This window comes from Tyto alba, unplaced genomic scaffold (assembly GCF_018691265.1).
Source record: "Tyto alba isolate M040663 unplaced genomic scaffold, T.alba_DEE_v4.0 Super-Scaffold_17, whole genome shotgun sequence".
Classification (NCBI taxonomy): domain Eukaryota; kingdom Metazoa; phylum Chordata; class Aves; order Strigiformes; family Tytonidae; genus Tyto; species Tyto alba.
The window spans coordinates 12,545,223-12,562,264 of record NW_024881279.1 but is presented as its reverse complement, the minus strand read 5'-3'; the positions used below and the strand labels follow the sequence as shown (position 1 = coordinate 12,562,264).

At 44.6% G+C, this 17,042-nt stretch overlaps 1 protein-coding gene across 1 annotated transcript; it reads right to left on the bottom strand.

Annotated features, from left to right (window-relative positions):
- Nucleotides 1-10,330: 10,330 nt before the first annotated feature.
- On the bottom strand, nucleotides 10,331-16,239 carry BOD1 (biorientation of chromosomes in cell division 1). Its single transcript, XM_042790455.1, has 4 exons — nucleotides 15,979-16,239; nucleotides 14,466-14,590; nucleotides 12,436-12,636; nucleotides 10,331-11,215 (listed from the first exon to the last, which is right to left on the bottom strand). The coding sequence occupies exons 1-3, from the start codon at nucleotides 16,210-16,212 to the stop codon at nucleotides 12,438-12,440; spliced, it is 558 nt and encodes a 185-aa protein (XP_042646389.1). The 5' UTR covers nucleotides 16,213-16,239; the 3' UTR covers nucleotides 10,331-11,215; nucleotides 12,436-12,437.
- Between the last annotated feature and the right edge of the window lie 803 nt (nucleotides 16,240-17,042).

Genomic DNA, 17,042 nt, shown 5'->3' with positions numbered 1-17,042 from the left:
AAACACGAGGATAACGGATATGGGAGTGGGGAGATCAACTCCTGACTGCTGTGAGTTTTGATATCAGGAATAATGTCCCTGTTTCACATGTAGTTCTTTGCAGGACACTGAAGTGGATGTTAAGGGGGCGCAGGCATAGCAATGCTTACCCAGGAGTCTCCCATGGAAAACTTGCTGCTCTAGGAAGCGATGTGGCTGAATGTTGGCAATGAATGGCCGAGTGCCTTAGGAGAGGTTACCAGCCTTCAGCTGCTGAAGTAAGCAAGTCTTAGGGCTAGTTAGTGATGTCTGCGAGCTAACACTGTCCATGGTTTATTGTGGGAGACCCTGCTTTTCTACTGGGATGTACAGCTGAGGTACCAACCTGATGAAACAATGAAGGTCCCACATTTTGCATGTGTTGGGCTATTGCTTTTTTTTTTTTCCTCCCATTTAACTCCATGCTGCTGTAGTTTTTGTTTACGCTATCTCCTGAAGCGTTATAGTTTATTTGTGTTAAATGTCTGCCCTTCTCTGCTCCCAGAGGTGTCTGGATTTCAGTAAAGGATGAAGCAAATCCCAAAAGTGCAGCCTGATTATGCAAAATACTGCATGCCTTTGGCCAGCCTAGATTTCGGTGGAGAACAGAGTTATCAGCTGTTTAGCACTTTGCAAGTCTGGAGTCCATGTGGGGTGTTGGCTGTAAAAGATGTTATAAAAAGGAAAAAAAATACATTGTGTTTCCAAGAGCCTGATTTATCACAGTATGTTATGTGGCTATTAGTAGAAATTAGTGCAGGATTAGTACCTAGAGAGGAAAAGAGGAGAAAGTGAGTGGATAAGGGACACCTTACATTAGGCACATGTAGCACAGACCATTTCACAGGGGATGGGGACAGCTGAAAATTCTCACTCTTTCCTGTTGCTGGATTGGATTCCTTTGGTAGAAAGAGGGCATGGTGCGCCGGGGAAATATCTCAATAGCCCAAGGCCCCCTCTGACATCAGGTCAAATATTCCGGGTCACATAACTGAAGGCTGCATGATGAAACTTAATATTACAATGGATCAAGTGCTTCTGCCACATGGAGCTGACGTGCTCCTGCCTAACAGGCTTGGTGTGCTCAGCAGAACGAAGGTTTCAGCCATGGCTGAGCACAAGGCTCGAGTGGGAATGATGGAGCTGACGGATGAATAAACCTGAGCCGGCCTTGGGTGAGCACTGGTGGTCACTAGCAGCAAATGGAAGGACAGTGGTGGTGGCAGATGAAACTATGGCTCAGCTGGGATGGAAAGGGAACAGGGAAATGGTGTAAAAAGGGTTGTGGTTTGGGAAATAGTTTTCTCTGCTCTCGACAGAGGAAGAAAAAAAGCTTGAAAAAAATGGTAGCCCTGATGTGCCCAAAATGAGGAAATGCCACTTTCATCTTGTCCAATGCCAAAGTCTAAAATTAAAGCCTAATAAATGTCTAGGTCCAGAGAGTGAAAAAAGTAAACACTGTACATATTTAAATGTGACTGACAGGCATTCCAGAGAAGAGCTTGATCTGACACAAAGAATGTGAAGTGGCCTGTCCTCTCTTCCAGAAAAACAAAGCCCATTGAGTTGCATCCAAACCCTATTTTCAAAGCTCAAATCACTTTAAATCAATTTCTGCTGCAGATGTCCAAATAAGCCCTGGTTTCTATCATCTTTTTTTTTTTTCAGCAAAAATAGCTTATCCTCTGACATCTGGGAAAGGTGAAGGTGTTGCCAAGCACTGAGGTGTCATAATTGCTGTCATAATTTGCTTTCTGATTGTTTAAAGTCCCGTTAGTTAGATTTTGTTCTTTTTTTATGCTTTTTACCATCTTCTGCTAGAAATGAGAGAGCGTGGCTGATGGGAAGGACTCCCATATTCTGCAGAAGTGGCACATAGTGTTTTATAAACTTATTCCCTGCCTGCAGCCCAAAGCGCATTGCAGGCTGAACTTTAACATCTTGAAAGCTCAAAGCAGTGTGGAAAAGTAAGATTGAACAGTGAAACCCGAAGCTATTTTTACTGCAGAATTGCTAGTTCACCTAATAAAACATTCAGAATTCCTAGAACTTTTAAGACCTTCTGAAACTTTATTGCCACTTAGGCTTGTCGCTGATTTTTGTATAAATAAAATTCAGATCTTCAGGATGATACGGTGTCAGCAGTATTAATATGTGTTATTTTGCAGGGTGAGACAAGTGCTAGTGGAAAGTGCTGAATGTGAACAGACCGGTCACAGGCAAGGTGCTGCTGTGGCACGGACAGTTTAAATCTTCTAATTTTCAGTCTCCTCCTCCTCATATTCCTCAGACTTTTTTTCTGAATAACCTTATTTAGGGTTATCTGTGCCCATTCAGATTCTCTTTCCTCCACTGAAACGGGTAAAAGGCCCTTCAGTTATTTCTGATTAAAGTCTTGGGGTTTTGACCAATTCTTTGCTATGTATCACTTAGCCGCTTTTCAGTGAGATCGATTTAATTACTATTATGAGCCAGTATCTTGTAAACTTGTTTCTTTTGGAACCCTTTTCCAGTCCCCAAGAACATTATTTCCATGCCTTTATTTCTCTTGGATGGGCTTTCACATTGCAACTGCCCTGGGTTAATGCTTGCAGAAGTCTGAACTGCTGGTTTGGCTGGGAGTATTCTCCATTGACTTGGTGTCCTGCAGGCTGGTATCTGAGCTCTGCCTTTCCTTCAGTCCAGTTTCATTAGTATATCTTTGATTTCACTCTTTGCAGTCAAGTAGGAAGCTCTCACAGAGGTAAGGGATGACATACATATTACATCTACAAAAATTACTAATTATTCATTGCAGCTAGATTCAAACCCATAAAGGCAGCTCTGTCATCTGTCCTACTGCTTCTCAGAGGTGCTGCCTTCAAGATCCTGAAGCCTCCAAAGTAAAGCTGTTATTCTGGCTGGGACAGGTTTTTCTTCTAGGCATAACAGAAGCTGCTGAGCTTGAGAGGGACAGAATGGGAGGTGTTTATCTGTCCTGGTAAGACCAGTGTTCAGGACAGCTAATCATCTCACAAATGCTTCTAATGGTGAGATGACTGGTAATCAAAGCCTCCTATAAAAAATTGGCTTAACCAACAGGGACCTAGGTGAGGTTTAACCACCAAGCCTCCACTTTTCTGTTTTCTGCAGAGGAGTCCGGCTTCCCGAAACAAATGATTTGTGAGAAAATTTTAGAGTCAGTGAGTCTCCTAACCAGATAAATGTTTTGCTTCCCACCCAAAAACCACCACAGCTTTTGGGAGAGCTGTGCTCTGGGGCAACCGACCCTGTTTCAGCCCCTTGTTGTCCTCAGCAGCCCTGTGGGGAGGGTGATGCCAAATGGCAAAATAGCAGTGTCTTGGGGACAGACTTTGGTTTCAATCTGAAAAACTGATTTTATGTTCCTTAAAAAACAAACAAACAAACAAACAAAAAATTTCATGTCTTGAATGCTGCCTCAAGGGTGCCTTTTTCATAAAAGTCTTTTTCACCTGTTTGCCCTGCCCTTTGCAGAGGGCAACCTGCAGGCTGGGGAAGCTGCTGCCTGCCCCAGAGCTGAGCTTTGCAAAGCCACTGTCTCGGGGCCGCTGGCAAGGGCAGGCAGTTGGGGACGGCCCATAAATCCAGTGGCTGCAAAATCCCACCCTAATAGAAGCTGTACTCTCGGTTGCGCACGTCGGCAGTGGCGGGTGGGGGGGAGGGCGACACGGGTTAAATGACGGTTAAATAAGGCATGAAGTTGCCTCAGCAACCCCCTCCCTGCACACTCCGACAGCAGTGGGGGTCGGGGAGGCTGATGTAAATCTGTTCAAGATGGAGTGACATCCTGGCTGCCCTGGTACCCGCCTGGTAACCCAGAGAAATGACATTGGGCTTAGTCCATTTTAGAAAGGAGAAAGAAATATGTCCCCATAATAAGCCTCTGAGGATGGCTGCCAGACACTCCCCAGCCCTTGCACCTTCATGACATCCCTGGAGGAAGTGGGTGGGATATTTTGGGGAGCAGTATCAGCCTTGGGGACCTGCCAGTTCTGTGTGCTCAAGCCAGTGGCAAGCTGGAACTGTCAGGTAACACTTATGGGGCCAGCAGCTGCCAAATCCCACTTTTCCATGATGTTTTGGGAAATATGGGCTTTTGCATCAGATTATAGCTAAATCCAGGCTCCCCTGTAGGAAGTGGAAATTCAGGCAGGGTTGGAGATAGCTGGTTATCCTTTTTGCAGGTGAAGTGATGTGGCTTTTCCCCCCCAGGAGAAGGTTGGGGCAGAGAGAGAAGGCAATGGTTCAGGTGTGCCCTGGCTGCAGGTGAGTTCAATTGCTTGGCAGAGCCCCTGCAGCTGGGACTGAGCTGGCTAGGGAACAGACCAGAGTCTGGGGTGAATGAAGTGGACGGCTCTCCAGAATAAGGTAAGGTTGAATTGGATTTTTTTTTTTAATTTCCTTGGAGGGTCTTATGCTGGTAGGGTGCTTTTTGCTGTTTGGAGAAGCCAATGAGTGGAAGGTGTGGAGCTCAGGCTGGTGTTGGTGACCTCTGAGGCTGTTTGTCTTGGTTGAAGCAGCCCTTGTTTTGCTGTGTTTTGATGGTAGAAGTCGGAGATAACTACCTGAAGGACTATGTCTTATCAGGAGGAGCTGGTGGAGGTGAATGCTGTTACATGAGGAGATGGAAGGTGGTGATTAATGTGCTGGTGTCTCACAGGGAGTGTTGTGGGGGAAGAGTTATGGCTGGATTTTCTTTTTTTGCTACAGTTGTCCTGCCCCCTTGTAGAAAATGTGAAATTTTATGAGTGTTCTCTGAAGCAGGATTATTTTATCTCCTTTTTGCAGAGCTGCAATGAAATATGAAACTCACGGATATCATGGTTTTCTATTTCTGTTACAAATCCCTTCCAAAATTGATGCATTTACTGTATGAAGTTGCTTAAACTTCCCATAGGCCCTAAGTCTGCAAAGCAAACTGCAGCTGTCTGTCCTTACATGCATTCTTTGTAGAGCCAAGACCTGAAATGGTTTGGGGATTTTCTGTTCTATTTTTCCAAGTGAACAGGTATCTGAGTGCAAAAGGCACCGATTTCCTCCTATGAGAGTCAGCAAGATGACATCAGTGAAACGCGAGGTCTTCACACTCTTTTAGCCTGGGCAGGTGGGTTGGACTTGTTGCATTTTGCTATGGTGCCTTTCCCTGGGCTTGTCCCAGCGCTGGAGGGAATTTTTGGTGGAGCCAGCTCCCAGTCTGATGGCTGAGGTAGCGCATTTCTCTCTGCCGTGTCTTCTGACGGTGTCTAGACGAGGGCAGTTATTGTTGGGCTGGTTACTGCCCAGTCATGTTTCTGAGGCTGACTTGGCACTGATGCGGGCTCGGCACTTGAATCACAAAAATGCAAGAACTGAAGCTATGGTTCTGATATAATCTCATGGCACTACCATCTGGGGCCCCAGGCAATACTGCTAGTGTTTTAGCCTCAACCTTGTTCACACCAGACCAGATCAGTGAATTGCAGATTTGGGTAGGTCGGAATTTACAGTTTCACATCCTATATTTGTGGTTTTATGCCTGATCACTTGGGCTGTTTATTTTTCTCCCCAAACTCTCCCTAATCCCAATTGATACTTGTTTCCCACTATTAAACCTGTTGAGAAATTACAGTATCTGCTGTGTGATTTGCATTAGACAAGTATAGTCAGAGTTCATGGAAACACTTTGTGAGAGCTGTCTCCACACCTTGCTGAGTTGATTCACTCAGGAGTCAGCAAAGGCTTTGGAGTCCTGTATCTGCTCCGGTTTTGTGAGGAGGCATCAGGATTGAGAAATGAAGCAATAGTTTATCTCCCTCTTATGGCCAGATTCAGAATGGCTATGCTACACAAGCTTTTTCATAGTGAGGAAAGAGAGCAAGGAGTCCCTGCACTTGTAAGCTATGATGGTTGTGGATATGAGGGTCTCTGACTGTTTATAAGGAGTTAAGCTGACCTCTCTTTAAAGGATTTAGTAAAATATATTTTTCACTACAGTATAAACAGGACAGTATCTGTGAAATTGTTAAACCGCTCCAGTGCCTTGTGAGTTTGAACTGGGAAACTGGAGAAATTTGTCTCCAGTTTAGCAAAAAGTTGGAGACCAGGATCCTGCTCAGCAGCAATTGCAGCTGTACCCCACAAGCTGAAAAAGGACGTGCTGTTAGAAAACTCAGCTAGTACCCAGTAATGCCCACAGTCCCAGAGTAGTGGTGTTCTTGAAGCAGGTGGCATACAAGCAGCGGTGTGACAGCAGGTGTTGCTCTTGATCTATCAATGTGGTGAAAAGAGTAAAATACTATATTAAATGTTCCAGATAAGATCTCTAACCCCCCTGGCGCCCCTTCTTCTGGCCAAAATAAAAATGATATATTGAAAAATCTCTCTTCAGGCATATTGGCTGTGCCTTGTTAAAACCAGTCATGCTTGTCCTGAAAACAGAAGAGGAAGTGGAGCTGGATGCAGTTTGGGTTCAAGACCCCTATGTTGAGCCCAGTGTGGATCCAGAGTGCTTTGGCAATGACTAGCTCAGTGTTTGGGGCAGGGGTTGGTTTGACCCACTATCCTGACAGGGGCCCAAGTTTGATTCTTCTCTGTGCCAAGGATCTGGAGTTGTGATTTGGACTTGCCTCCAGTCATGATTATTCCCCTTTCCTGGAAAGGAGTTTTGTTGCCTGACCTGTAGCCTGGGAATCTGGGTGTCTTGCTCATCTGGTATCAAGATTCAAAACTGGGATGGTTCTGAATTCTATAATAAATTTTAAACTTGGAACTGCATTACTGTGATGTGGGAATAGTTGAGGGATGAGTAAGGCCTGGGTACCAATGAGTGAAGGAACCAAAGATGAGAGATCTTCTAACATACTACTCTTTCCCATTTGACTGTCCTTCCCTCACCAGATATGCTTGAATTTAGGTGTTAAGTTACAAGGGTCTGATCTAACAAACCTGCTTGCAGTTACTCAGAGATTGATCTGGAGACTTGGTTTGGATTCAGCTCTACCAGACAGAGACATTGTGCTAACTCTAGGATGGGATGTGGTTACGGATGAAAGAACTGTCACTGGAAAATACTGGCTGGTTTAGGCAGAGGCTAAATACGTAATGGCAATTTTTATTCTGCTTCTTTTGGTAAAGTCTGTTTGAGTCAGTGTCTGACTTGCCAATGGACTAGGTACTAGTCCATAAAACAGCTGATGAAGACAGAGAACTGGCTGGGCTTCAGTCTCTGTTCAGTGAGTTAATTTTTCTATGTCACTTAGCAGCATCACTACCTGATGGTGAGATGTCTCTTGAACTGATTATGTTCAATTAATGCTGTGATATTGAGCCTAAACCAAATGACCTGCTCAAGAACCTTCTCTGCAGTTGCAAAAGGGCTTGAAGAATGCATCTGTCCCAAATCCAGGCAAAACTGTAGTCTTGTTAAGATGGTCAGGAGCTGTGGTGACTATCTTGCTTTGTTGGTAATCTGTTTCAGGTTAAATTGAAAGAAGCATCTCTGGAGTTGTTGTCACAGAACAGCTACATAGCGAGTGTTCTGGAGAACATCCATTTATTTTATGTAACACTTGCATGAGAAGTTGCAAAAAAACCCCACCATAAAATGTCTATTAATCATTTATAGCAAGAATCAGTTTTACTTCAAGAATGCTATAAACATATTATTCATCACTTAAGTCCTGTTCAGTACTTGTAATTAAGTTTCTCCAGTACTAGAATATGTGTGTTCATAAAAATAACATCATATCTCCACCTAGATTGCTTTGTGTGTTTGGTGGTATGCATTAGACATACATTTTTCAGGAATAATGGGGGAAGGGCAGTGGAATTCTGCTCTCTGTTTCTAACATGACAGCATTTGGGACACTGTCAAAGGAAAAAAACATCAGAACTGTTGTAAGGCTGCAGTTCAGACACAGCTGTGGACTAGCAAGACTCTGCAGATAACTAGTACCTTATCTAGTACCTACCTACTGAGCCAGGCTGACCCCTGCAGGCTTTGGACTCTGACATTTCCATAGGGCAGAGCAGTCACGGAGTATCAAGGCTGCTTTTCCAAGAGTGCAACTCAAACTCCCTGTGTGCTTTCTTTGAGCGCTGGTTTCTTGTTACTGGGCAGAAGCAAATGCACAGGGTTGGAGCAGGCAAAGCCAAGGAGGCAGAAAATCTTTAAAGCTCCTTCACATTATTAGTATATCAGATGGAGAGATGCTGCAATCTCTTGAAATTTATTAAAAGCATAAGCATGAATGTATTAATCTGAGAAAGCAAATTCAAGGTACTAAATGACTGTCCAGGAAACAGGAACAGTCAAATGTGAGGACTCTGAGATGAAAGAGAATGCCCATTTGATCCACCGAGGCTCATCTTCCTAATGTACAGCCCTGCCCCTTCAGCTCCACCAAAGTATCTAATTGCTTCTTGAATTACTCAAGAAGGTCCGAGACCTGTCTGCCTCACCAGACTCTTTAGGCTGTATTAACATATCCAGCATAGCGATGCCACCTTTAGTCCAACATCCTACTACACAAGGGAACAATTTCAATTCTACAGTAGGTACAAACTTATTCTTTTGTTCTGGTGTGAAGATTTCTGTAATATCATTGAGTTATTAAGGCTGAAGTCCTGTTTGTATCAGTTGCCAGGGACAAATGTATATAATCAAAGGGCACTACCTACCATTTCTTCATCATAAGGACTTGGTGTTTTTTTTCACTGTCCCGTTAGATGTAAGGTATGCTTCCAAAGCTTGTTACTTCCAAAGCAAGGACTTTAAAGCCCAGACATGGATTGGCTGCCTGATCTCATTAAGTGCCTCAGTTCTGATCTGAAAGTTCCCATATTCATTGCAGTCATGCACTGTGCATAGGCTGAGACCACCTAAAAGCATAGCCCTACACATGCACAGCAGTGGCACAGCATTAGTGTTCAGAGTTTAACACAGCACCACATTCTAAGAGATAATAGAAAAAACCTTTTAAAAACTGTGGTGACTGAATCCATTCTCCTTCACTCATCTGTTAAAGCACTTGTCAGAGGTTGGAAAGACAGGTTCAGATTCCCTCTTCACTGCAGTAAACCCAGCTCTACTTACTGCTTTTTAAAACTGAACTGGCATCCCTGCTTCTTAACTACTACTACTGTAATCCAGAATCGAAGTACAGTTAAGAATTCTTTTCATTTGCTCCCCTAGACTCTTGAACTGATTTTTTCTTGCATAAATGGCTCAGTTTCAAAAAAGTGGTCAAGGCACCCTATCAGCAGGTAAAAGATACTTTCCTGACAAGAGCTGCCCTTAAGGCTCTATGGGAAAACACCTACTACTGATTTGGAGAGCGCTCTTTAACCACCAAACCAACATGCAGGAGAACCCTTTCCTCACATACTCCTTGTCCTGTTTTATAGCAGGAACACAAGCTATGTAACAGTGAGAGTCATGTCACACAACCAGATTATCCCAAAATACAGACTTTTCAAATATCAGGAAGGTTGCGGCTAGTACAGTTGTCACTAAAATGTACAGGCATTTAAGTTTCCATTCTGAGAGGAGCACTCTTAAATGGGATAAAAATATTGATGGAAGAATCATGTATCAGCAGGACTATACAGCACTGTGTGGAGTGCACTTACTGCAGTGAAGGTCTCCTGTGAAGGGTGTAAAATACCAAGTGTTCTGTCATCTCCATTTCTGCAGATAATGTGGTGAGAGGAGGTACTAAGCAAAATAAGTTAACTACAAAATTAAACCACAGCATCAATCTTCCCTACAAATTGCCCAGTTTGAAAAGGAAGCAGAGTATAGCTGGAATTGCGTCTGTTCACACAAGTGGTCTATGGGTAAGGCTATAGTTGAGGTCCATAGCCCATGAATAGCAAGGATTCAAACATTATTAATTGTTATTCAATGAGACAGGCAGTTATTAGCTTCTTAACACTGCTGTCTGAAAGGAGAAAAATGTAGTAGCTCTAGCCTATTGCCAGAAGAGCATTGTTCTCACAAGGCTGAACATGCCTTCACCATCACTAGCACCAGACTTACTCAGGATTTATATCTCATAAGGGATGTGAGGTAGGGTCAGTTCAGTTCTTTGATGCTTTAGATTTTGTGAGAGAGCTTATATGGAAAGGAATACTAATATCCATGTTATTTCATGATAACTTCTACTAACAACCCCATGTCATCAGACCTACATTAATCTATGAACTGTGTAAGGTCATACTTCCAATAGGGTTTGAGCAATTTAGGACTTCTGGATTTCTTTAAAGTAGTTTTTCCTTAAGAAAAATATCTGGAAAAGCTAGGAGTCATAGATGCTTTTTTAGAAGTCTTTTATTGCAAAAGGTATGGACATTTGCTGGCAGAATATTTGATCATATTCTCTACTTGACTGTCATCCAGAGGACACTGCACGCATTCAAGCTGAAAGCATAGGACAGTTTCCACTAGGCACCTGAGAAATTTCATGGGAAAGAAGTCTTTCAAGTTGAAAGAGACAAGTTTCAAACTGATCACCTACTCTGGTACCCTTTGCTTCCCAGAGTTACCCGGCAAATAAGAATTAAATCAGCTATAGTCATAGCCAACTGTAAACATTTTCCTGCAATGCAACAGAAATTACCTAGATAATTGATCCTGAAGTGCTCTTTCCAGTTTTAAACAGAAAATGTCTTTCCTAAAGCAGGCAGTGCAAGAAGTTACATCTGACTTGGCACCTACCACTCAATGCTGCGTTATGCAGCAGAGGTGTATGACGCTTCTTCTCATCTGGCTTGTATCAAAGAAAATCTGACAGCTTCTACTTGGTCTGCAAGAGACTACCCCACCCCTCAAAACATCTTTCTTTTCTTCCTGCTCCCAAACCTAGTATCATCTCAAACCACTTCCCTACTCCCTCCAGTCAAGAGTCAACTCGTTTTTAATTCCCACCCCCTTGCCTGAACGCATGACTAACAAGAATACATGCTGCTTTCTGTATTGCAGTTAGTAGCAAAAATATCTTCACGCTTTGGCTGTCCCTCCATGCACAGAACTCCAGGTGCTTCTGCATTTCACTGATTTCAGTGCCTTCCCACAGGTCTGATAAAGGTTAATCATCTTTGGCAGACAGCAATCCTGCACCAAATGGAATATGTAATCCATTGCCAATCTAACAGGACACGTATTTTGCAACTGCAGCTGCTTAGTATCAGGAACTCACTGCAAGAAAAAAGAGAGTTTAGAGGATGGTAACTTCATAAATGAATGCACTGAATAGACAATAGATTAGAATATATTAATTAACAGCTGCACTTAGCTGCAGGTTATGATGGACTTTAAACTACTTGAACCAGACAAATGCAAAGACCTATCAAGGCATTAAGGCTGAAAGTCACATATAACTAAATAACTTGGGATGATACTATGGGCACTTTAACTTTTACTATTAAGTCAAAAATCGCGATAGTTGCTCTAATTATTCCAAGCATAAGAACAGCTATTGTAGGTTACTTATTCCTTCTTAATAAATCAGCTGTAGATTATAAAGAAAATTTTTGCTTCCAGAAAGCCCTAGCAAATAGAACAATTCACAATTAACTTCCTTTTATGCAGTATGGTTTTAAGTTCCCCAGCAAAGCTGCAGATTGAAATTTTCCATCAAGATACTGGTTCCTCAGTAACATGCACACAGGCCTCAATATTCAAATCAATGTTAAGATACAGGGCCTTAGCAGAGATGGGTGCATAGTCACTTGTGTTAAGACAGAGTAGCAGTTATAGCCCCCTGAGGCCCCCTGAGTTATTTTAATCATAAAGGCCAGAATGAACTTGTTTGCAACAAAGGCACCCTCAGCCCGTTCAGCTGGAAAGATATAGGTTGCTCTATTTAAACCAGTCAATTTGGAACGAACAGTTTTTCACTCCAAGACATCACCCTTACTCCAGCAGTGAATATTTCAGTCACTAACAATTCAACACTCCAGTGTATGTTGTAAAGAAGAGCTATCTAAAACTTTCAATGCTAAAGCACAATAACTTGTCACCACTCTACTTTCACTGTATTTCAGTAAAGGATATATATTTTTAATCCATTTGATATTGTTCTGAAAGCTATCCAGCCAATTCCATGTCAATCACTGATGGATATGCTTTTACCGGAATAAATGGCCTTTTGGCCTGATCCAAAACCAGCACTGGCAGAGTCCACAGTGTTCCTTGATAGCTGTTTTACATCATACCTATGTCTTCAGTCCTAGTATATTTTTAGCACTTAAGTGGAAGCAGCTCAGATGACTGTCTGACACTGACAACATGACGATGATCAAAGTGTCCTCCCTGCCAAGCCAGGAAGAATACAATGTCTTCTCTATCTTGCATTATACAAACTACAGAGATGAAGTACATGGAAAACGTAAGTAGTAAGTGCAGAGATACAAGACCTTTAGGAGGCATCCTGAGATGGAGCAGGAGGATCTTTATTCTCAGGCTCTGGAGGAGGAGCTGGCACACTTTCCTCTTTCTTTTGTGCAGCCAAAAATTCATGAATCGCCCTCTCTATCTGGGGCCTGAAGATGTGGTTTAGTTTTGGATCCACCACCTGAGAAATAATTCTGTCCACTCCAGCTTCCAGCATTCCTGACCTTGAACAAAGACAAAGGAGTCATTCAGCTCCTCTGAAAAACTTCTCCCCAATCTTCTCCAGTAATTCTCCAGAGTCCTCCTGTCAACTGCAATTAGCATTAACATGGTGAGAACTGCAGCCCACTCAGTAGATCCTTAACAGTGAGTTGTTTCAATCACCTATTTCCCCCACCCCCTCTCACTTCTCCCTACAGAATTAACAACTGATATCTGGTCTCCCAGGTACTTAAATGACATACTGGACAGGAGCCACTTTAATAGGGCTCATGTGGAAATGAGGTCAACATGAAAGCAAACAAACACATTTTGGCACAAACAAGGGAAACAAGCTATTCTGAGGAGGAGGGCAGGTGAGAGCACAGTCTTTTTTTTGGCTGACTGGAGGGAGAAGAAGCCTGTCCCCTAATAACATTACTGTCACTCACTGCTTATAACTGTTAGTCTAGACGGTTGCGTATTAATTATACAAACAAGCACATGTAGCACACAGCAAAGTTTCTGGAACCGAACACTAGTAATTGAAGTGACTTACTACTTCAGGGGCTGTGTCAGACTCTTGGATTTTGGGGCTCAGGCTGTCTAGCAGGCTTAAGTCATGTCTACAAGGGAGCGGGGGACAGGAAATGGAGACATTGCCTGGTGCTGGGAAAAGGAGCCACAAGACTAGTAAGGCCATAACTGCTGGTGCACGAGTGGGTACAGGTTCATGGCATGTCATGTCACCTCCAGGCAACAGCACACATATATGTACATGCAACAGAGGACATACACATCTGGACAGCCTCAGTGCTCAGTCTTGCAGTTACAGGACTGATAGGAAGCCTTCAAACTCCCTAATACTGTGTGTCTGTTCTTTATATCGATAGCCTACTTAAAGGGAGCATTTACATTCTTCTCATTACAGGCTCTCTTGATATAACATTTTTCAATTATCCACTTCATTCTAGCAGTAGACTAACATGAAAGAAGAGGCAGCATTAAGTGACAAACATGTCTCAAGGACTCCAAATAAAGACAGGAAATTCTGTACTTCCTGGGAACACCCCCTTCTGTAATTACAGAACAAACTAGTGTTACATACTAATGATTTACATGTTCGATCAAGTGCTCTGAAATACAGTTTCTTCTGTGTAAGAGACATTCTAATAGCTTCCTTTGCAAGCACAAATGCCATTATGAAGCTCCCTACTGCCCCTCTCCCCACAACTTTTGCTATGATGTTTTTATGCACGACTTTTAGTCAAACAAGCCAAAGCTCATACTTCAGACTGCAAAGAGTTTGCAGCAAGAGATGCTAAACCTAAATCTCCGAGCAGCATAGATTAAGCCGGCTTTCCTGTCATGCCGGAAATGTAGTATCTTAAATAACTACAAAAGCTACCCTCTGCTGCATGAAATCAGGCTAGCACAGTGTGATTACTGCCTGCTAGTGGTCGCAGTCTACTGAAACAAGCTTTGGCATCTTTATGTGAGGTAGGCTCCTCTCTTTTCTGAAGATAAAGATCAAGGTCATTCAGCTCTAGTACATAAGGTACAGTTTTGCTAGCAGGCACAGTGTTGCCAATTTGCAGCAATGATTTGGCTAGATAGCAAATATGAGTACTTCACCATGCTGCTCAACTCATGAAAATACAAATTTCAGGTAAAGCAGTAATGGAAGCATTTTAATGAGATTTTTAAGACTGCATCCACTATTATAATGAAATACAGGAGAACACAGCAGGAAGTGTTGTAAAAAACCTAATTCTGCAAAGGTGATGAAATAAGATAGTTATATATTATTTATCAAATAGCATTACCATTACTTTATAGAATGTTGCTTACTTACTGAATCACACTCTGCCTGAGCCCATTTCGTAACTGGTTTTTGTTCATTGTTGGATTCCATTCCTGTTTGTCCAGGTGTGTTGATACAAAGTTGTCTACCTTCTGCCTCAAATTTTGATAGGCTGGCTAAACAGAAAAAAAAAAAGAAAAAAAAGAAAAAAATTCCGGTTAGACAGCTAAAAGATCTCAAAACAGTCCCCTGCTAGAGTCCTTCATAGTACATCTTTTGTCATGAACAGTACTGTGACATCCTTTTACTTTCTGAACAAAGGTGAGCTTGTTTTACCTAAGAACACAACTGGCAATTGCAAAGAACAGTCAGTCTGTGTGCTATTATGATAATTTAAATAGCTGAATAGATTGGTTTTTAAATTGTTGTCTCCTTGTAGTATTACTTCATGAGATGCAAACTCCCTGTAGACAGGAGTTGTTTAAGCAGAGTTCTCGTCTGGAAACCCTCCATCACAGAATTTCTAGGAAACTGGCTGAGTAATATTGTCACCAATAAAGAACTTAATTATTTGCTTGTGTGACACTAACACAGAAGACAAGAATTATGTGAGCTTGATCAGTGGAAACTTAACTCCAATGAACAGGAATTGAACTAACAAATCCATATAAATACATAGGGCCATCAAGATCCTGGTACCATGCAAGTAAAGGACGAGAGTGTGACAGCATTTACATTTCATAATTTGATATGCATATGGGATGATGAATGAAAAGGTTGGTAACAGAGGTGCAGTGTCTGTCCTGGGCAGCATGTAACTGTCCTGACAGAGTTGCCGTGACCTATGGCTGTTCTGTGCAGATGACCTGACAGCTTCAGGAATGGTTTTGCAATACCAGCTAGGGTGGCCTAGAATGGTGACTACAGGCCCCAGAACAGGGCTCTTGCTGAAAGCGTGAGAGTTTGGGAAAGCAAAACACAAGTGTTTCATTTTGACAGGGCAGTTGGGAACAACCCAACTTCAATATTGCCAACAAATGCTCAGCAGTTCCTGTTGTGACTGAGGAAGAAACTAGCTTCAAACAATAGCCTGAGCACATCTACTCAAGAAAGAAAGGTTAAATGTTTGTTTTGGAAATATGGGAACTATGCTCAAGAGGAGCAGTGTTCTTACAGGACACCCTTTTACTAAGGCCCGGGCTAGAAAACAAAAGTCTGAGCTCTCTGGCCAGTTTCCCCTCTGGGGTGTTGCTGTCACCCCTAGAGCAGCCCGTCTGGCAGATGCCAATCACAGCAGGGGCATGAAACCCCACCGGCGGAGGGAGCAGCTCTGCGGCTGCTGCACGCCATCCTGGCCGGCCTCCCCGCGTCCCGAGTGCGGGACGCGGCGGGGAGAGGCAAAGGGAGGGAATGCGGGGGCGCGGGTGCCAACGGCAGCCGGGCTCCAGGGACGGTGCCTCCGCAGCTGCGGCCTGGGCAAGGAGGCACCAGCCGCCCCGCCCCGCCCCGCCGGCGGTCTCCGGGGGATGCCCGGACGCCGGCCCGCCCAGTTCGGCGGCGCTACCTTGGTGTCCACGTCGGCCAGGCAGTCCCGGCGGAACCCGTCGAACAGCCCGCGGCTCTTGAGCTGCTCCACGATAATGGCGATGAGCTGCGCGTCGCCGGGAGGCAGCGAGGCCGGGTCGGTGGCGCCAGGCCCCGAGCCGGAGGCTGCGCCGCCCGCTCCCCCGCCTCCGCCGCCCGCCCCGCCGCCTCCCCCGCCCGGGGCGGCCCCGCCGGCGCCGCCGCTCTCGGCCATGGCCCGCGGCCTGCGCCCGGGGCCCGCCAGCGGCTGCGTCCCGCTCGCCCGCGGCCCCCGGCGCCGGCGGCGCGCCGCGTTCTGCGTCACCCTGGCGCGCTGCATCACGGGGAGACGAGTCCTCCTCTGGAGAGGCAGTTATAGGCCGTGGGCCACTGGGCTGCTCGGCGGAACTACGAACCCCAGGGTGCACTGCGACGGCACCCCCCCACCCGCCGGGCAGCGGAAGAGCGGGCGCCCTGCTTTTGCGATGCATCTTGGGAATTGTAGTTCGCGCGGGGGGGAGGGGTGCGTGCCGGTCCTCCCTCTCCAACACGCACACACAGCCTGTGTGGGGACGGGGCTGTCCCGGCGAGCAGTTTGGTGCTGGGGCCGTTATAAGCCAGCCAGGTCGGTCACAGGACGCTGAGCACGCAGTGCTCTGCTCCCCGGGTCCACCCGGCGCAGCGGTCAGGCCTCAGCTCCACAGGCGCTGTGTGTGGGGCACGGGCTCCCCGGGGATGTGCTGGGGATAATCCCCAGAGGATTATCTGACAGGTTGTGACTTCAGAGTGCTTTTCAGTGGTGTAGTGAGGACAGCAGTAATGTAAATTTGGAAAAAAAAAATATATTAATTTGCATGGAGTCATCCTGGATTTCCACTAGGACCTGAATTTCATTTGTTACACTGCTAGAAAAGGAAGGGCAGAGCCAAAGTCCTACCCCGATACCTGACCCTGCAGAGTGAAGGAGCGAGGGGGCTTCTGCTAAAGGTGCTTGCTCTGTTCTCTGTACTTAGACTCAGTGTCGTTTATTGTCTAGTTACATCTGCAAGCTACAGAGTACACATT